The sequence below is a fragment of the Dermochelys coriacea genome, chromosome 20 (genome assembly GCF_009764565.3).
Source record: "Dermochelys coriacea isolate rDerCor1 chromosome 20, rDerCor1.pri.v4, whole genome shotgun sequence".
Taxonomy (NCBI): domain Eukaryota; kingdom Metazoa; phylum Chordata; order Testudines; family Dermochelyidae; genus Dermochelys; species Dermochelys coriacea.
In genome coordinates this window covers 11,083,899-11,104,814 of record NC_050087.2, presented here as the reverse complement: position 1 = coordinate 11,104,814, position 20,916 = coordinate 11,083,899, and the positions used below count along the sequence as shown (strand labels likewise).

The window sequence follows — 20,916 nt, the reverse complement described above, 5'->3', positions numbered from 1 at the left end:
TGGATAGACCACAGATCAAAGCAGATTACCTAGCAAATAAAACAAAATGCAATCTAAGCTTAATATACTAAGGAAATTAAACATAAGTAGCAAATTCTCACCCTAAATGTTGTTTTAGGCAGTTTGCAGAGATTCTTAAGGGCAAGCTACACTTGCAGCTTAAAATCCAGGTATTCCTTTCACAGGCTAGAAAACTCTCTTGCCTGGGTTCACACCTTCTTCTCATGTTCAGTTTTTTGTTTCTCAGGTGTTTTCAGCAGTCTTCTTTCTTGGGTGGGGAGTCAGTGAAGAACAAACCATGATAATGTCACTCCCCTGCCTTAAATAGCATTAGTATATGGTGGGAACCTTTCGTCTCCCAGTTTGCTTCCCACACCTGGTCAGTGAAAAAACACTAGTATTCTATGATGGAGTCCAGTACCAGGTGACTTGGTCACATGTCTCTGTAGGGCCATAGCAGCCATGACTCGAAGGCTGTTTTTAGCATCCTCAGGAAGGCTCCCCGATGGGCGATAAGCATCTTCTAAGACCTATTGTTCTCCCTAATGGCTCTTCTCAGCCAGCCATCTAGACAGATTACATTCTGCCTACTGGGTGTTCCCCAGATGCAAACACATTTGTAATAGATCATAAAATCATAGAATATCAGGGTTGGAAGGGACCTCAGGAGGTCATCTAGTCCAACCCCCTGCTCAAAGCAGGACCAATACCCAACTAAATCATCTCAGCCAGGGCTTTGTCAAACTGGGCCTTAAAAACCTCTAAGGATGGAGTTTCCACCACCTCCCTAGGTAATGCATTCCAGTGTTTCACCACCCTCCTAGTGAACAAGTTTTTCCTAATATCCAACCTAAACCTTCCCCACTGCAACTTGAGACCAACTCCTTGTTCTATCATCTGCTACCACTGAGAACAGTCTAGATCCATCCTCTTTGGAACCCCCTTTCATGTAGTTGAAAGCAGCTGTCAAATCCCCCCTCGTTCTTCTCTTCCACAGACTAAACAATCCCAGTTCCCTCAGCCTCTCCTCATAAGTCATGTGTTCCAGTTCCCTAATCATCCCTCTGCTGGATGCTTTCCAATTTTTTCACATCCTTCTTGTAGTGAGGGGCCCAAAACTGGACACAGTACTCCAGATGAGGCCTCACCAATGTCAAATAGAGGGGAAGGATCACGGCCCTCGATCTGCTGGCAATGCCCCTATTTATACATCCCAAAATGCCATTGGCCTTCTTGGCAACAACGGCACACTGTTAACTCATATCCAGCTTCTCGTCCATTGTAACCCCTAGGTCCTTTTCTGAAGAACTGCTGCCTAGCCATTTGGTCCCTAGTCTGTAGCGGTGCATGGGATTCTTCCATCCTAAGTGCAGGACTCTGCACTTGTCCTTGTTGAAGCTCATCAGATTTCTTTTGGCCCAATCCTCTCATTTGTCTAGGTCCCTCTGTATCCTATCCCTACCCTCCAGCGTATCTACCTCTCCTCCCAGTTTAGTGTCATCTGCAAACTTGCTGAGGGTGCAATCCGCACCATTAATGAAGATATTGAACAAAACTGGCCCCAGGACCGACTATTGGGGCACTCCGCTTGATACTGGCTGCCAGCTAGATATGGATCCATTGATCACTACCCATTGATCCCGACAATCTAGCCAGCTTTCTATCCACCTTATAGTCCATTAATACAGCCCATACTTCTTTAACTTGCTGGCAGAAATACTGTGGGATACTGTGTCAAAAGCTTTGCTAAAGTCAAGGAATAACATGTCCACTGCTTTCCCCTCATCCACAGAGCCAGTTATCTCGTATTAGAAGGCAATTAGATTAGTCAGGCATGACTTGCCCTTGGTGAATCCATGCTGACTGTTCCTGATCACTTTCCTCTCCTCTAAGTGCTTCAGAATTGATTCCTTGAGGACCTGCTCCATGATTTTTCCAGGGACTGAGGTGAGGCTGACTGGCCTGACTGGCCTGTAGTTCCCTGGATCCTCCTTCTTCCCTTTTTTAAAGATGGGCACTACATTAGCCTTTTTCCAGTTGTCCGGGACCTCCCCCGATCGCCATGAGTTTTCAAAGATAATGGCCAATGACTCTGCAATCATATCCGCCAACTCCTTTAGCACTCTCGGATGCAGCGCATCCAGCCCCATGGACTTGTGCTCGTCCAGCTTTTCTAAATAGTCCTGAACAACTTCTTTCTCCACAGAGGGCTGGTCACCTCCTCCCCATGCTGTCCTGCCCAGTGCAGTAGTCTGGGAGCTGACCTTGTTCGTGAAGACAGAGGCAAAAAAAGCATTGAGTACATTAGCTTTTTCCACATCCTCTGACACTAGGTAGCCTCCCTCATTCAGTAAGGGGCCCACACTTTCCTTGACTTTCTTCTTGTTGCTAACATACCTGAAGAAACTCTTCTTGATACTCTTAACATCTCTTGCTAGCTGCAACTCCAGGTGTGATTTGGCTTTCCTGATATCACTCCTGCATGCCTGAGCAATATTTTTATACTCCTCTCTGGTCATTTGTCCAAACTTCCACTTCTTGTAAACTTCTTTTTTGTGTTTAAGACCAGCAAGGATTTCACTGTTAAGCCAAGCTGGTCACCTGCCATATTTACTATTCTTTCTACACATCAGGATGGTTTGTCCCTGTAACCTCAATAAGGATTCTCTGAAATACAGCCAGCTGTATAGATGCATAGACAATATTCCTAACTTCAGACACAAAAATTATACATGCATATGAATAGGATAATCATATTTAGTAAATCATAACTTATTCAATGATATCTCACATGACCTATCTTGTATAAATATATCATAGTTATGCCATAATCATATCATAACAACATGTCTATGAAGAATATGAATGCATGTAGGAACAAAGAATGTCAGCCATACTCACAGGATGGGGGACTCTACTGTGGGAAGTAGTGACTTTGAAAAATATTTGTGGGTTGTGGTAGATAATCAGCTGAGCATGTGCTCCCAATGTGATGCTGTGGCCAAAAGGGCTAATGCATACACAGGGGAATCTTAAGTAGGAGTAGAGAGGTTATTTTACCTCTGTATCTGGCACTGGTGTGACTGCTGCTAGAGTGCTGTGTCCAGTTCTGGTGTTCCCAATTCAGGAAGGATATTTATATATTGGAGAGGGTCAGAGAAGAGCCACAAGAATGATTAAAGAATTAGAAAACCTGCCTTATAGACTCAAAGAACTCAATCTATTTACCTGAAAAAACAGAAGGTTAAGGGGTGACTTGATTGCAGTCTATAAGTACCTACTTGAGGAACACATATTTAATAATGGGCTCTTCAATCTAACAAAGAAAGGCATAACACCATACAATGGCTGGAAGTTGAAGCTACACAAATTCAGACTGGAAATAAGGGGTACATTTTTGGCAGTGAGCGTAATTAACCATCAGAACAATTTACCAAGAGTGAGGGTAGATTCTCCATCATTGACAAGTTTTAAAGCAGGTGTGGATGTTTTTCTAAAAGCTCTGCTCTCTGGATTATTTTGGGGCCGTTCTTGGCCACTGTTATACAGTGGTCCCTCTGGCCTTGGCCTCTATGAATCTGGGGGCAGGCGGGGGCTGTACATACTGGCCCTCCAGCCCCAGCTGGGAGGAGTGCCTGAGCTCTGCAGCATTCAGATCAAGGGACTGCCTCTTTAGGTTCCCTGTTGCTTTTCTCCCTTCCTCCTGGGGGCCTTATCAGCTGGCAAACACATGTGAGCAGCCCAGTCAATTGGCAGGGCTGTGACCGCGCGGGACTCCTAGCTGCACAGTCTGGCCCCATGGCCTGCAAGGCAACCTACAGCAACGTCGACATCATTGAACCAGGACAAGAGGAGCCATGGGGTTCTGAGCAAAGGGAGAAGGCAGGTATGGAGGAGCCGGCACTCTCCACATGTCTCTGACTAAGGAGCACTGGGCCTGGCCAGTATCTGCAAGGAGCCCTCACAGGAACATCTAAGGTGCTGCAGGGAGTGGGACAGCACTCAAAAGGGGGTGCTTTCCCTTCACAAGCAGTGCTGGCCCCTGTGCAGTGCTAGAGGGTGCTGTGCTGCAGGAAGAGGGTGAGGTTCAGTAGGGGGCTCTGTCCCCTTGCAGTCTGTGCTGGCCTCACTGCGGTGCCAGGGACACTCACAGAGCCACGGGCGGGGGCTGTGGGTGCTGACTGAGCCGTTGGGGGAGCTGTCACCCTGTACTTCCCTCTCTAGCTGTCAGCGATGTGTACACCGAAGAGGAGAGCCAATATGAGGCTGTCGACCCAGCTGTTGGAGCAAGGAGGAGGCAGATGGAGCAGCAGGAGGCTCAGGCTCCAGGTAATGAATTTGGGACTGGCTGGCAGGAGAGTCGGATGTGCTGGGTTCTGCTCCTGACTCTGGGAGAAGAGTGTGATCTAGTGGGTGGGGGTGGGATTGGGAGTCGAGACTACTGGGGTTCCATCCCCAGCACTGGGAGGGAAGTGGGGTCTAGTGGTTAGAGAGGCTAGAAATGGGGACAGGGGAGCTGGGAGTCAGGATTCCTGGGTTCCTACTTATGCCACTGGCTTGCCATGTGATCCATCTGTTTACCACTTTGTGCCTCAGTTTCCCATCCATAGAGTGAAGATTGTGCTCCCAGGAGTGGGGGATTCATTACTGGAGAGGGCTGTGCCCTCCAATGGATGCTCTGGCTATCAGGGTAATGTGCTGTTTCCATGCTGATTTCCCATCTCCCTAGAGTGGGAGTGGAGACGGGGCCAGAGGTGGATTTTGGCATGCGCGACTGTCCTGGGAGTCTCTGTGCTGCTGAACCTGCTGCTCCTCACACTTGGTGTTGTCCGATGTAAGTACCTCCCTCCCTTCACCCGCATTTGAATGGACATCTCCCATCCACTGTCCAGAGTCATCTCTGCTCCTGATTGCTCAGGACGCAGCTTCTATCACCCACTTGGGACACTGGCAAACAAGGCCCTCCATGTTTTCTCCTTTGCTGTCGCCCACGCCTGGGAGGACCTACCCATAAACACCCACAAAGCCACTGCATTATCCTCCTTTGCATCCCTCTGCAGAACGCTCCTCTGCCAAAATGCCTACAAAAAGCATGACAACCATCAGGCCGCTGATGCGCTGAGCCCACTGCCCGTTGGGCTGACCAATATCGTCTCACTATTTCCTTGTACCTCCTCATCTGTGTCTGTCTGTTCCCATCTCTTGACCTTGTCTTATACAGATTGTGAATTCTATGCAACAGGAACCATCTGTCTGCTCTGTGTTTGGACAGTGCCTAACATCATGGGGTCCTGGGCTAGAGTCTGGGACACCATAATACACCTAATAAATAATGCCTGGTGCCCAGCACAGTGGGGTCCTGGGCTATGATGGGCTCCGAGGCACTCCTGGAATACAATGAAAGTACCATCTTCCCCCTCCCCCTGCTGGGGATGGTGCTGCTTCCCACCAGGATGGGCCCCAAGGCTGGCCAGGCTGAGAATGGCCTGTGTCTCATCTGACTAGACCCCTCACCCCTCCAGGATGGGGCTAGAGGGAGCTTTCCTGGTTGCTGAAGGGTGAGTGTTACAGCCAGCCAGGAGGGGCTGTGTCACAGGCTCGGGAGGGGGGGACTGCTATGGATGAGCTGGCCCTGCCCCTGGGGATGAGCTAAGGACAGTCAAAAGGTCCAGCCTGCTCCCAGTAGATAGTGGCTATTGGCACTGCAAAGAGTGTTGGGCCATGTGCCCAGGGCAAGGGCAGAGGTAAGATGGTCTGGTGCCTGGTGGCTCCTGTCTCCCCAGTGTTTCTCAACTCAGCTGCTGTGACATGGTCAATACCACTGGTGATGTTTCCCATCTCCTGCAGACATGGAGATGGCCAGGGCCCTTGAGAGAATGCAAGTGGAGAACCAGTTGCTCCGGGATGTGGGTGAGTTTCCGTGGTGGCAAATTCCAGACCTTTGGCCACGTCTGTGCCCTGCTTGCTCCACCCGCTGCACTCCCAGTGGCTCCTGCCTCCCAACCCTTCCTGAAACCTTGGGGCTCCGGAGTCAGGTGGACTGGCCCTTCCTCCCTCCCCTCACTCCTTTTGCTGGGTAGGGTTGCCAAGTGTCCTGTCAAAAAGGGGACCTGTCACTTTCTGGTCAGTACTGCTGACCAGACACTAAAAGTCTGCTTACCAGAGTAACCGCAATCAGCCTCCCTGCTGAGAGGGCAGGAAGAGCAGCAGCTCCTCAGCTGCTGACAGAGAGAGCTGGCTCCAAGATCCTCGGCTCCAGCCTGTGGCTCTGGGGACCGTCCATCCCACTGTGTCCCTATTTCTTCCGCTTCAACCCCTCTCTCCAGAGACCGACACCCCCTCTCCACCCTTCTGTGCTCTAATTGCCCCCAGCCCCTCGCTTTGGGGACCAGCACCCCCCTGGCCCGCTGTTGCACAATTGCCCTGGCCCCTCACTCCAGGGACTGATTTTCTCTGAGCCAGAGCCCAACTGCTGTGCCCAGATTGGGCAGGCTTCGCGGCAGCTCCTCCCATCTCTGCTCTGCAGGCAGCAGGTAAGTCCTGGGTGGGAAGAGGGCAAGCAACTGGAGGGAGAGAGGAGGCAGAGCAGGAGATAAGGCCTGGGGGGAAGAGGCGGGGCAGGGGTATCCAGTTTTCAGCAATTCGAGAGTTGGTTTGGGGCTGGGCTCTGTCCTCGCGGCAAGGGTCCCATTGCTTGTGTTGCCCCTCCCCCAGCACTTACCCCCTCTTTCTACCCATGCTCTCCAGCCTCCGGTTCCTTCCTGATCTACAGTGAGTCACACCAGCTGTGCGTGGATGTGACAGCTGGTGGCTCCCTGACAGCCACGCCCTGCACCCCTGGCGCCCTCAGCCAGCACTTCCAGTGGCTGTCTCAGGGCCAGCTGCTGAGCGTGGCCCACCAGCAGTGCATAGCTGTGCCAAAGCGGCTCAGCCGGGTGGCTGTGCGCCTGGAGCCCTGCAAGGCCCACAGAGAGCTGCAGCACTGGGAGTGCAGGGAAAACGGGCTGCTGGCCCTCGCCAGGGAGAACCTGTACTTCAACTATGGCAACAACCAGAATCACGTGGTGATGCTGTACTCAGGGGATGGGCCCTGGAGCCGTTGGGTCATCTATGGGAGCCATGAGGACCTCTGCTCCTGCTCCTGTCATGGTGAGTTCCACAGGACCCACCTGGCCCTGTGGCCTTCACCTCAAACACGCCAGCCAGTGTCCCTCCCTGCCCTAGCTCCAAGCCATGATGGCGCTGCCCATGCACCTGATGAAACCTGCCCAGTGGTGCTAGATCATTTTGTATAGTGGGAGTGCTGACTGCCATTGACCCAAACTATAAGCCCTGTATATAATGGACACCACTTCAACCCAGGGGGTGCGGCCGTACCCCCAGCATCCCTAGTTCCAGCAGCTATGAACCTGCCCCACCCGCATTCTAACCACCAGACCCCCACTCCCATCCCAAAGCTGGGAATAGAACCCAGGAGTCCCATCTGGGATCATCCCACCCCATGGAGTTCTGGGATTCCTTTTGCTTAAAATGAGGACTAGAACTGTCCGGTCTCCGTTAATGGTTGCCTTGTCTCAGGAGCTCCTGTCCCATGGGCAGTGCCTTCATGTCCAATAGTTGGGGCTGTGGATCCTCCCTACAGAGCTATGCTCCATTGTAAATGTGATCCAGATGTTACAGATGTCTGCCTGAGTCTGCAGAGAGCCTGAGATGTTGTCTCTGAGACGGGGTGAGCTGCCCCTGCAGCATCTCAGTGTGGAGATGACTCTGAAATCTAAGGCCATGTAAGGCCTGGTCTGACTTTGCTGAAGTCCATGGGAGCCTTTCCATGGAGCTCACTGGCTGAAGCCAACCCTTCCACATTGCCCTTAATTGGTTCACCCTCACAGGGCTCCGTCCTGGTGCCCGTTGCCATCCTGACTGTGGGTTGTGCTAGCTGAGCCACCAACCAACAAGCCCCCCACTTGGGTGAAACGCAGCACAGGGGGCAGCCATGGGGGTAGCCCAAACCCCTTCCCCATCCAGTCCCACATGCTGCTTACCCTCTAATTCCCAGCCCTCTGCTGCGATTAATCATTTGGCTGCATGTTGGCTGAGCAGCCTACAGGATCTCTGCTCACGTTGGCCCTGCCACTGGCCCCTGTGGTGAATTTGCCAACTATCCAGCTTCTTTCTGTGGCTCAGCCCATTGGGGTTAACTCCCTCGGGCAGCACTGGGTGGTGTTTGGAGGTGGGGGTCTGTATCCAGAGCATGGGTGTCTCCCCTGGATATTGGCACAGGGCTAACCGGCCCCAGAGCTACTGAAGGCCATGCCAGTGACTTACCTTAGGTCCGGGGGCTGCATCTGGTTGGCATGAAACACTGAGCTGGGGGTGCTGCAGCCTTCTGTGACTGTACCAGCTTGTGCAGCTCCATCTTAACCCAAGAGGAAGGGGGCAGAGAGCCATGCATGCTCGGACCTCTAGTCTCTTTAGGCTGCACCTCCACATTAAGGCTTTGCAGGGTCTTTGCTCTGGTCTTAGGTGCCAAGAGAAGCAGAGACCTGCTGGTGAGCACCAGGAAGTGGGCAGCAGAGGCAGACCCAGGAATTCAGGCTCCCAGTCCTCTAACTGCTGGGCTTCCCTGCTACTCTCTGCAGACTACCCTCAATCCTGAGGCTGCCCAGATATTCCCCTGCCCCAGTGACTAACATGGTCATTCCTCCCCTTCCCCACAGTCTGCACCCCATGTCGCAGGGGGTGGACTTTCTTCCAGGACAGATGCTACTTCCACTCCCGCTCCCTGGGCACCTGGGATGTTGCCAACCGCTCCTGTGCCTCTCAAGGTGCCCTGCTCCTCCAAGTGACCAGCCTTGCTGAGCAGGTGAGAGATGACCATGCATGGGGCAGCAGGGTGTCCTGGGGGCGAGCACGCACTGGGGTGTAGGGGGAAGCCTGCGGGGAAGGAAGGCGGATGGGAGGAGCTGGAAAAGGGATCCAGGAGTGGAGTGGGTAGCCATGATGAGTGCAACCTGAAAAGTGACTCAGCAACAAGGAGGGGAGCCTGGGTTGGAGGCAATAATTAGAGGGACCAGAAGGGAAGAGAGCCAGACTGGGCCGGGGAGGAGAGCCCTCTGAATCCCCTCATTCTCACTGGAGACCCAGCAAAGGTGTGAGATCAAATTGCCACCCAATCAGTGAAACGGATCAGAGAAACAACTGGCTTCAATGATCCCTGCCCCCACCAGCGCAACAGCCCTTCCCCCTCACTGGGTCCCCTCCTGTTACAAGAAGAAAAGGAGTACTTGTGGCACCTTAGAGACTAACAAATTTATTAGAGCATAAGCTTTCGTGAGCTACAGCTCACTGTCTGGAGTGGCTCACGACCATGAGTGCCAAGCTCAGGGCAGACTGTCAGTATGCAGGGCATGCACCCCAAACTAGCGGTATGTTCTATAATTAAATATCACCAACCCAGTAACAAATGTGAACTCCTGAAGCACTACACCAGCCTTACCAAAGAACCATAGACAGTCCCCTGGGGCTCCAATCTATATTGCCAGCCAGGTGAGCTGGGCTAGTGATAGCTGGTTGCCATACACCAAAGATCACAAAAGATTCAGGTTGCTTCTAGTTCCAAGAGACCAGTCACTTACCCCTGGTCAATTTGTACATCAGATCTCTCACCAAAGACAATGCTTTTAGCCAATCCAATAGTAAACTAAGGATTTATTAACTAGGAAAAGGAAATGGGAGATATTTACAGGTTAAAGCAGGATACATATATACACAAATGAGTTACAGTCTATGATTCCAAAAGGTGGCAGAACTGTAGTAATCTGTCCACTAAATGTCTTTTAGGGCCAACCCAGCTTGACTTGGGGATCTCTGCTCCTTTTTCCTAGCTCCAGGTCTGTGAGAGTCCAAACAGCAAAGATAAAAAATTTTCTTGTGTCCCTGTTTTATTCCCCTCTTCCAGCATTCAAACTGATGGGATCAGCTTTCTTACACATAGCACCTTCATAGGTGTGAGATGGCTATCTCTTTGGATCATGATGTTCCACAATGGCCCATTTCATTTTGACAGTCCTTCTCGATGGGCAGGGAACCATTTTGCCTGACTGAGTTCATAGGTTCAGGACAGGCACTTTTACAATTATTAAGTAACACTTACATACCACCTTATAGCATAGGATACAAACAGTACAAGTGAAATTAATACAGGTGAGGGTCTTACAAGCATTCCATAGAGTCTAAACACAGCTTTACAAATCTAACAGCTGCCTTGAACAATACTGACATACAGGTGAGCTGGTCTGGTTTCCAGCTGTGTATTTGTCAGTGCTCAGCTGACGCCTGTAGCCTTGGCAAGAGCTGGCACCTGGTCTTCCAGCGTCACACAGCCCATCCCCCCTCACTATGCCCCCTCCCTCAGCCCCTCTCCAGTTCACCTCATTGGGCAGCAGGAGCTGTGGAGGGAAAGGCTATTACACTGTGGGGAGGATTGTGGGGCTGCCACGAGTAAAGGAAAGAGATGCCTAGCATGGCCATGAGTAGCAGCAGGTCCATCCCAGCTGAGTGCTCCTGGGAGCCTGTGTAACCCTGGCATTATGTCATATTGAGCCCCTGTTTCACCATTTATTCCTGCTGAAACCCCGCAGACTGCACCGGGGCCTGTCCATGTCCAGCAGCCCCCATGCTGCGGGGGTGACTGGAGGATTGGGTGCCAACCCCAGAGTAACATTATTCTCTCTGACCTCAGGCTCACATCATGGCTTCCATGAAAGCACCATCCTCCTGGATGGGCCTCACGGACCAGGCACTCGAGGGGGCTTGGATGTGGGTGGACGGGACTCACTCAGCAGCCAATGCCAGGTACTGGAGACCGAGTCTGGGCTGAGAGGCCCCAAAATAGCCCAGAATAGCTGGAGCCATAGAGTGGGAAAATGTCCCTCAATCCTGACATGCAGCACCCTGCTGTTCTGGACCTGGATTCTCCCCAGGCCCGTTCCTAGCGGTGTGCAGGGCCCAGGACATAGGTGCTGAGTTTCTATCTGCCAGGGGGTGCTCCCCTTGGCTCCCCCAGGCCCCGCCCCCACTCCACCCCTTCCCCCAATGCCCCACCCCACCCTGCCTCTTCCCACCCCCACCCCACCTTTTCCTCATCCAGTTCCGCCCCTCCCCTGAGCACACTGCACCCTTGCTCCTCCCTCCCAGCGTCTCCAGACACCGCGAAACAGCTGATCAGCAGTAGGCACTGGGAGGGAGGTAGAGGCGTGATTGGTGGGGCCCGCCGGCAGGCAGGAGGCACTGGGGGGAGGGTAGGTTGGTAGGGGGGCTCCTCCTCACTCCCCCCCACCTGCCCACCTCCCGCCTCACCTCCCTGCCTGCTGCTTCACAAAGCGCGGGGCTGCCCAAAGCATGGGGCATGGGGCAGTCGCCCCCATTTGCTGTACCCTAGGGACGGCTCTAGATCTCCTCCCAATCTGCCTCTCAATCCCAATCCACAACCCCTCCCCCATTCCTCACCTGGGATTTCTGCCCCCCTCCCTGATCTGTCCTCTTAATCCCAACCCACAGCCCCCCCATTCCAGACCTGGGATTTCCACCCCCCTCCATGATCTACTGGTACCCCTCAGTCCCAACCCACAGCCCACTCCTGTTCCAGCCCTGGTCTCCCACCACACCCTCAGTTCTGCTAGTGCCCCTCTGTCCCAACTCGCAGACCTGAGATCTGCACTCTCCATCACAATCCACAGCCCTTCTCATTCCAGAACTGGGATTCCCTCCCTCCCCCCAATCTCCCAGTGCCACTCAGTCTTGACCTGCAGCTCCCTGCTGTCCAGACCCTCCTCTCTAGGCTTTAACTTGCCCAGTGTAGTTGATCCCAATATCTCCCACCTCCCTGCTGTCCCACTTTGGGTACTGACACCCCCCACCCCCGATTGTTCCTCTGGTTCCTGGTCCCTGGGGCAGGATGTGAGGAAGTGACTTCCAGGAACCTGGTTGTATGGGACAATGTTTATGGGGGAGGAGCCCAGGGCATGGGGGTTCTGGCACCCCCACCTGGCTATGCAGACACATGCTCTGGGGGAGGACCGAAATGGGGATTTTCTCTGTGGCCTGGGCTCAATCCAGCATAAGCTCCCTCCTCAGTTCTGCCCACTCCAGGTCCTGCTCTAACCACCAGTCCCTGCAAGCCCCAGGCCCCACAAGCTCCGGTGCCTTTGACACCTGTGACTCCCAGCAGTCCCCGCCCCCTGTGGGGGTCATTGGGCAGGGTAGGCAGTCGCAGGGGGCCACAGGCGGTCATGGGGATTGAAGAGGGCCACAGATGTCATGGGGACTGGGGCTTGCAGGGGCTGGTGGCTGCCATGAGGCAACAGGGGCTGCAAAGAACATGGGGAGTGGGAGTCACGGGGGCTTGTGACTGCAGGGGGTGATGGGCTGGGGACTGCACAGTCTGGTGGATGTGGGGATCACGGGGCTGTGGGGTCACAGGGGCTGCAGCATTACCAGCTCTGCTCTACCCTGCTCTCCCTGTTTTGGTTTCCAGCTATTGGCAGACAGGGGAGCCCAATGGCAGGCAGAAGGAGAACTGTGCCCTGGTACGACAAGATGGGCACTGGTATGACGCCCCATGCACGGAGCAGCACCACTGGGTGTGTGAAGGGGAGCCCTGAGCCTGCTTGGACTAGCCACCGAGCAACCTGGCGAGGCCCTGGCCCTCCCTTTGCCCCTGCCCCACCCCTCTGCCCCCCACTGTGACTCAAGGACCTCTTGATGCCAACTAGCAGAGGGCACAGTGGTACTAGGGGTACAGATCTCCTCTGAGTTCACTAAAAGAGGTCATGTGATGTCTGTAATGAAACCCTGTGTCATTCCAGTACAGTTAATCATTGCAAGCTATATGGACTAGTGATATTTAAGGAGTTGTGTATCTGCACAAATATTATGTTCTAAAGGTCTGTGTCTAGGTACTGGCCATTAGCAAAGGGGAAAAGCAGGTTTTCTTTCATGCAAGAAATGTTGATCTCTCTACCTGTTTGCATGTAAATCAACTACTGTATGGTTCACAATGGGTATCCACTCAGAAGTCTGAGCTGAATGCTAATAAAGAATTGTGAAAACTTCAAAGAGAGGAAATTAACGAAGAAGGAAGAAGAGGAAGAAGGAGAATAACAAAGAAGGAAGAGTTTCACCCAGGAAGAGTTAAACAGCAGGAGTGATAAGAACATAAGACCAACCATACAGGGTCAGATCAATGTGCATCTAGCCTAGTATCCCATCTTCCGACAGTGGCCTATGTCAGGTGCTTCAGAGGGAATGAACGGAACAGGTAATCATCAAATGATCCATCCTCTGTCTTCCACAACCAGCTTCTGGCAAACAGAGGCTAGGGACACTCAGAGCATGGGGTTATGTCCCTGCCCATCCTGGCTAATAGCCATTGATGGACCTATCCTCCATGAATGTATCTAGTTCTTTTTTGAACCCTGTTATAGTTTTGGCTTTCACAACATCCCCTGGCAAAGAGTTCCACAGGTTGACTATGCATTTTGTCTGTTTAAAATCTGCTGCCTATTAATTTCATTGTGTGACCTCCAGTCCTTGGTTCTCCTCATTATCCTGTTTAGGGGTAAGACAAGGAACTTTTGAAACTATATCAGCGGTGTGGATTAGCCCCTGGTATCCTTCACTCTGTGAGACAAGCTGTCAGCAGGGGGCAGGGCAGGACAGAGGAAGGGGTCTCAACCAAACTGGTTGAAAACACAAAGAACTTGGGGTAAGCTTCTAAGAGACAGGAGAATGCCTTGAGAATTAAGTTTAGGCCTCTGATGGTCAAGCACTGGTCAAGCACTCCCTGGCACAATGGAAAGTTGGCGCCTGTGCAGCCTACCACCCCAGAGCTGTACCGTCTTGCCCTAGTCAAAAGTCTGACCAGTGTAAGTTTATCACCCAATCCAGGTCGGAGAGGACAATGCACAAGTTTTGTTTCTGAGCAGATTCCCCAAGCACTCAAGCAAAACACACTGTTTTAGGTAAAAAATATAAAACAGATTTATTAACTACAGAAAGATAGATTTTAAATGATTATAAGTAATAGCATACAGATCAAAATTGGTTACCTAAGAAATAAACAAAATTGTAATCTAAATTCTATAGACAGGATTTGAAATAAGCAGTGTCTCACCCTGATGGTACAAACAGTCCATCAATCTTCTATACATAGGCAGGGCTTTCTTTTTTCCCACCTGGGACCCCCTTTCCCAGTTCAGTCTTTTTTCCTAAGGTGTTTCCAGGTGTGGAGTTGTAAGGGGAGTGAGTCCCCATGATGATGTCACTTCCCCCTTTTCTAGCTTCTTCCACGTGCAGGGAACTTCATTGTCCCAAACAAAGTCCCCAGTACAGTTTGTGGAAAAATACAGGCACAAGATGGAGTCCAATATCACATTATCTAGTCACATGCCCTTGAATGCTTCCATGAGTCACAGCAGGCAATACCCATACATTGGCTGAAGCATCCACAGGAAAGCTCATCAGATGAGGATAAGTTTTTCCCATGGCCCATTGTTTTAGTTGATGGGCCATTACCTTAAATAGTTCATTCACAATGTGCTGGCTAGACTGGATGTAAACTAACTTGTGCGAGTTACCCAGGAACAAGCACATTTGAAATACAGATGCATAGTCAATATTCAAAACTCCAGGTACAAAAATGATACATGCATACAAATAGAATAATTATATTCAGCAAACCATAACTTTTCCATTGACACCTTACATGGCATATTTCATACAAGATTTGTTGCAATTATATAACACTGTTGAATATGGGGATGCCATGGTGTTACTTTGGAGTACAGAATGTCACAAGGCCCTAGAGTGTATTATGATTTTGGTTTACAATTAGCCATTTGTTTTCCAGTATTCTTATGATTTAGCACTCCAATCTCTTTGCTTTGTTAATAAACTTATTTTTCTGTTTACTATAAATAGACCTAAAGTGCTATGTGTTCAGTGGAGCAGGTTCCAAGGTTGAACAAGGAAGTTGGGGGACCCTGTTCCTTTGGAAGCAGCAGGCCTGAGAATTCTGTGAGTGTTTGGTGATTGGGGCTGGTCACTCCACAGGGACACTCAGATGGGTTGGGGATAGGTGTGTGCCTATCATTCCCTGTACGGAGGCCTGTGGCAACCAGGAAGACCGTGCTTGTGCTGCCAGAGGCTGGGGAATTCAGGGAGCTGACCCTCGGCAGGCACTTTCTCACAGTAAGGGCAGGTGGGGGTGAGGTGCCTCATGACTTTGGGAAGCATCACACCCATCCCACCCCTCTCCCAAGCCTATTAGGACCAGGCTGTGGGAAACCTGTGTGCACTTGTCAGCTGTTAAGTTTCAGTCAGGAGGCAAGTAGCAGGGACAGGAGTGAGCTGGGTCAAAATGTCAGACACCAAGTTGCAGGTGGCAGGCAGCTAGCAGAGTCTGGATCAAGTCAGGAGTTCAGGAAGTCAGGGTCTGGCGCCAGGATATAGATATCAAGCAAACAGCAAAGTCAAGGAAAAACCAGGGTCAGAAGTCGGAGTCCAAGGCCTACAGCAAGCAGGGTCTGGAGCAGAAGCAGCCTTTGTGGTTGTTCAGACAGCTCCCCATGATGGCTTCCTGGTTTAAATACTAGCATCAGCCAATACTTGGGCTGTGAGGGGCCACCACCACTCAGGTCCTGCTGGGTTTTACTTCCTGCAGAGCCTAGCTTCAGAGGGTCCTCCAGTGGAAACCTAGTCTAAGCTTTCAGTGGTGATGCAGAAGTGTCAGTGACCCAGAACCCCCCAGGTTCTAGTCCTGCAAGTTCTTACATTGGCCCCCCTTCAGGGTGGTGCTTGTCCAGGTGAGCCTTGTGGAATACCCCACAAGGTCAGGGGTGTGGATATGGGAGGCAGGCTGCCAAGTGTGCTCTTTGGGGCTGTAGCCTTCCCTGTCCAACAGATAGTACAGGTGGCCATGCCTCCAGTGGGAATCTAGGATGGCATGCGCTTGATACTCCTCATGATCCTGGCTTTCTGCTGGTTGGGGCAGTGGTGTGGTTTGGTCAGTGAAGAGCTTCAAAAGGGAAACATGAAAAACTGGATATATTTTGAGAGACTGGGGAAGCTGTAGTTTAAAGATAGCTGGGCTGATCTGATGACATATTGGGAAGGTATCAGGACATATCAGGAACTGGTGGTCCAATTTTCAGGAAGGTCAACTGGTCTGGAGATGTTTGGCTGTGAAGATGTGAACATTGAGGCTTCTTTTTGCCCATGATCCACATGCCTCTTGTAAGCTTTCTTCACCTTTTCTAGGTGGTTACTGAGCTCCTCCTGAATAAGGTGGATCTGTTGGCCCCTATTGGTGGTGGCAGGGTTTGGGGAGATCAGGTGAAAATGGGGGTGGAGCCAGTAATTAGCAAAGAAGGGGCTTTGACCTGTAGAGGCATGGTCAGTGTTGTTATATGAAAATATGGCCAGAGCATGAGCCAGTTATGCTGGTGATCATTTATGAAACACTCAAATACTGCTCCTGCACTTGGTTCACCTATTCAGTTTGTCCATCTGTTTGGGGGTGGTATGTAGTGGAGATGGATATGCAGACGTTCAGTAGCCAGAATGCTTTATGCCAGAAGCGAGAGGTGATCTTTGGGCCTTGGCTGGAAACTATATGGTCTGGGAGTCCATGGAGCTGAACCATGTTGTGCAACAGGAATTGGGTGGTAGTCTTGGCAGAGGGCGGGTGGTTGCAGGGGATGAAGTGGGTCATTTAAGTCAAGCAGTCCATGGCCATTAAGATTACTGTGTGGCCATCAGACACTGGGAGTTCCACAATGAATTCTAGGCTGATGGCAGACCAAGGCCTACGTGGACACTCCAGTGGTACTAAGGTACCGAGGGGTCTAATCATAAGAATGGCCATATTGGGTCAGACTAATGGTCTATCTAGCATAGGGGATCTCAAACTTATTTGATCATGCCCCCCACTTCTTTATGTTTGTAGTAGTTTAGTCCCCCCCACCTGTCACACAAGTACATATACCAACAGAAAAATAATCAACATGCAACTCTCACAAAATGTTAAAAACAGTAAGGCATTGATTCAAACAGGGCCATTTAAGTATGTACCAATGTAAAGTTTAAGTGAGATGCTGCTTATTGGCTATTACTATTGTTACTAGTGTTATGGGTGTGCCTGTTTTTTTGGAGACAAGCAATTTCATCCTGGGTTGGAAGTTTGAGACAGCTATCCAGAAATCCCGTTTTGTGTGACAATTAGATCATTGTTTGTTTTTGATGTAAACTAGGGCAGACAAAGCTGTTTCACATAAGTAGGCAAATGCAAAAGGAATTAAGATATTAATTGCAGCTATTGATAACACTGGGTAATTCCTAGCAATTGACAGCCAGAACTCAGTGGAGTGGAAGCAAATTTTGTTTTCAGTGATCAGTCACTTGACAAGTCCAAGAGGGCTTCATTTGCCTCAAACAGATTGCTGGCAGAGATGGTCGCAAGTGGTTGTTGAATCTAGTCATATTTATCAAGAGACAAATCCTCAAAATATTTTTTTAAGTAGCTATTGAGGCCGGTGAGATGATGAGCAATTATTGGTTTTACCATTTCAAGTTCAAGTTCATTATCCTCCAAAAACTCTGCCAACACTGGAAATATTTTTACAATCCCACCTTCCAATCATTCCTTCCAGCAATTAAATTTCTTCAAGAAGCCATCAATTTTATAATTTAATAGCAGAACGTTAGTATTGGGACCTTGAAGTGAAACACTGAGCTCATTCAGTTTCTCAAAAATGTCTTCTAAAGACGGTAGCTTTGAAAGCCATTTTTAATCTGACAGATGTTTTGGATAAGGTGATCTGGTGTCAAGAAGGAACAAGCGCAGTTCATCTTTCAGTTCAAATAAATGCATCAGGATTTTTCCTCAAGATAGCCACCAGACTTCTGTATGTAAAAGCAGCTACTCCTGTTGTGAGTCCATCTCTCTACATAACCTCAAAAACAATCTTGAATTCAGGGGATGAGACTTAACAATGTTCATTATTTTTATTGCAGTTAGCAGGACACAGTTAAATTTCTGTTTGACTGTCTTGGAAGCTATAGCTTCTCTGTGTATAATACACTGTGTGAAAACAACATTTGGCACCACTTCAAGAACTTTTGCTTTCAGTCCAATTTTTTTCTCCATCATAGGACTGGCCCAATCTTTACATACACAGCATGACCACTCCAACCCTTCTTCCTGCATGAAGTTGTCAAGATTGCAAAATATTTCTTGTCCTGTTGTCTTTCCTTGAAGTGAATTGTAAAATAATAAATCTTCTTTTAGCTTCCTGTCATAGCAGTATCTCACATGCATCCGATGAAGTGAGCTGTAGCTCACGAAAGCTTATGCTCTAATAAATTTGTTAGTCTCTAAGGTGCCACAAGTACTCCTTTTCTCAATGTGTTGTGCAACTGTTTCATTGGACAAGTGGAGCTGCACATTTTATTTTTGCATAATGCAACACATTGCTACTGTGGCAGGAAGAATGAGCATTTTGCCCATCGTGTATGGCTTTTTACATTTAGCAATTAGGTAGGGAACTTTGTAGGAAGCCATTAGTGCTTTTGATGCGGTTATTGTTTGTTTGTTCATAATATCCCTTTCACTTTTAAGTTTTTGTTCTTTCCCCTGAAAACACTCTGCTGATTATCAGCATGCATGGCGTGTTTGGGCTGCAGATGGCTCTTCAGTTTTACGGGTTTTAAGCTATCTTGTGCAAGCCCTTCTGAGCATAAAACACACTGTGGGTGCTCCACTTTTTCAATCAAGTAGGTGAATCTGTATTGTATGTATTCCTCTTGATATTTCCTCCATTTGACTTTATGCTGTGTCACGGCCATACTTCACTGTTTGTGTGGCTTGCTTCTCAATATCTCCTACTGGCATGGCGGTGCTTCACTTGAATCAATTTTGGCTTCTTTGTTTTTCACTTGAGGTTTTTTTTCTGTTGCATGAATGAGCCAATGAGCAATTGTAATATGAGCAAAAGAAAAATTGCGATTGTGGTCGATGCTTACAATTAAATGTACATATTGTGTCATAGCAAACAGATTAACATACAGATGACAATGACTTTGCATATTGCTATGCAAGCTTAACAGAAATCCATCAAAATGCATAGCACCATTTAGAGCAGCATTTCTCAAACTGGGGGTCCTGACCCAAAAAGGAGTTGCCAGCCAGTTGTAGGAGGGTCGTGGTATTGCCCCCCTTACTTCTGAGCTGCCTTCAGAGTTGGGTGGCCAGAGACTGTGTTATCCGATCCCGCACAGAACAGTGCATCTTATCCCCCAATGGCATAGACTGTGTTCTTTGGGCAAGCAGGTCTTCTTCAGAAGCAGACCGATCAGGAAGAGCAGCTCAGGATGAATTGTGGCATTGGCAAAATTACTAGGCTTGAGAAGGAAGTGGGGGGCTCCTAAGCTGGTTCCTTGTTTCCCCGGTAATATTCCTCCTTCCGTGATAGAACATCGGCTTCCCCGTTTCATTTTCCTGGGCAGTAAGTGATTGCAACTTGAACCAAGAAAAGAACAAGGTCCACCTTAACTGCCTCAGGTTCAATGCTCGGGCCTTGCAGAGGTACTCAAAGTTCTTATGATTGGTGAACACCTGTACCAGGTGCCAAGCTCCCTCAAGGTGGTGATGCCATTCTTCAAATGCATTTTTTAATGTGAGCAGCTATTTGCCCAGTATTTCATAGTTCATTTTGGTTGGGGTAACTTGGAGAGTAGAATGCACAGGGATGCAGAACTGACTGATGTCTCAGTCGCTACCCCAAGGGCCACATTGGATACATTTGATTGCACTATAAATGGGCGAGGTGGATTGCTGAATGAAGCCCTTGGTGAGGTTTTCCTGGATATACACATGTAATGCCTCCAGTTCTGGTTCAGACATGGTGTATATCCATCCATAGGACACCTTTGCTCTGGGTTGTAGGTCTATTGGACAACTGTAGTCCCTGTGTGGGAGTAATGAATCTGTGTTTTTCTTTCCAAATACATCCAGGTAGTCTCAGTACTTGTCAGGAGGACTGAAGTTCTGGCCTGGAGCCCCTTCTGTCTGGTTAGCCCCTACCATCTGGGGTTTCACTTCCCAGGGTCTTTTCTAATCCCGGGGTCCTGGATGTAGGCCACTTGGGGCTTGGTCACATTGTTGAAGGCATGCTTTCTGATAGAATTCAGAGCAGAAGCTAATGCTTCTCTGCTACCAGGAGTCAAGTTGCCCCAACCAAGAAATGCCAGGAATGATCGAGAGTGGATCATATCAATGCATATTATTGCCCTTCCACTACGGTCTCTAAGGGGATGGTCTCGAGTCACCGATCACGAAGATAGGAGCGACCCATCAGTTGTCTCCACCAGGTCCAGTGTGAGTTTTGGCCAGAGAGGGATCTGGAGGGTTTGGGCTGCCTTAGCATCTATAAAGTTGGCAGCAGACCTAGACTCTATCATAGCTAGCTTTGTGGGGAATCTGCTACGCCTGCCCCAAGATCTGCCACACAGGTAGTAACTGGAAATGTGGAGAGACACCTGCTTCCCAAGTTGGGTTCTACTTGAGGCTGAGGGAGAGGTTCTGGAGCATGGAGCTCTGATAGTGTCCAGGCTATACTCCCCCACCCCCCTCCCATAGAGGCCTGGGGTCAGGCCCCGCTTTCCCGTGGGGCGGGGGGGGGCTGCATAGGGCACCACAATATCTAGGGGTGGCCCTGCTTCAGGCTTTGGCATAGAGGGTGGGTGTGGGGGCATTGGGCATTTCCTCCTGCTCACACAGCCAAGAGTCAATGCACAGGGTGAGATCAATAAAGGCATCTAGGTGTATGGGGTTTTCAATGCGGTTTAGATCATCTTTCA

At 49.9% G+C, this 20,916-nt stretch overlaps 1 protein-coding gene across 3 annotated transcripts in view; it reads left to right on the top strand.

Annotated features, from left to right (window-relative positions):
- Window positions 1–3,725: 3,725 nt before the first annotated feature.
- LOC119845963 (macrophage mannose receptor 1-like) overlaps window positions 3,726–20,916 on the top strand; it is a 29,378-nt gene continuing 12,187 nt past the window's right edge. The window contains exons 1-8 of one of the 3 annotated variants that reach the window (XM_038378981.2): window positions 3,726–3,886; window positions 4,225–4,329; window positions 4,730–4,834; window positions 5,848–5,910; window positions 6,748–7,149; window positions 8,718–8,863; window positions 10,742–10,854; window positions 12,536–13,374. In XM_038378981.2, coding sequence (XP_038234909.1) covers window positions 3,799–3,886; window positions 4,225–4,329; window positions 4,730–4,834; window positions 5,848–5,910; window positions 6,748–7,149; window positions 8,718–8,863; window positions 10,742–10,854; window positions 12,536–12,662 — 1,149 coding nt within the window. In that variant the 5' untranslated portion in view covers window positions 3,726–3,798 and the 3' untranslated portion in view covers window positions 12,663–13,374. Of the gene's footprint in view, window positions 3,887–4,224; window positions 4,330–4,729; window positions 4,835–5,847; window positions 5,911–6,747; window positions 7,150–8,717; window positions 8,864–10,741; window positions 10,855–12,535; window positions 13,375–20,916 lie in introns of those variants that run through there. The other 2 variants (XM_043506805.1, XM_043506806.1) reach the window with 2 other exon arrangements.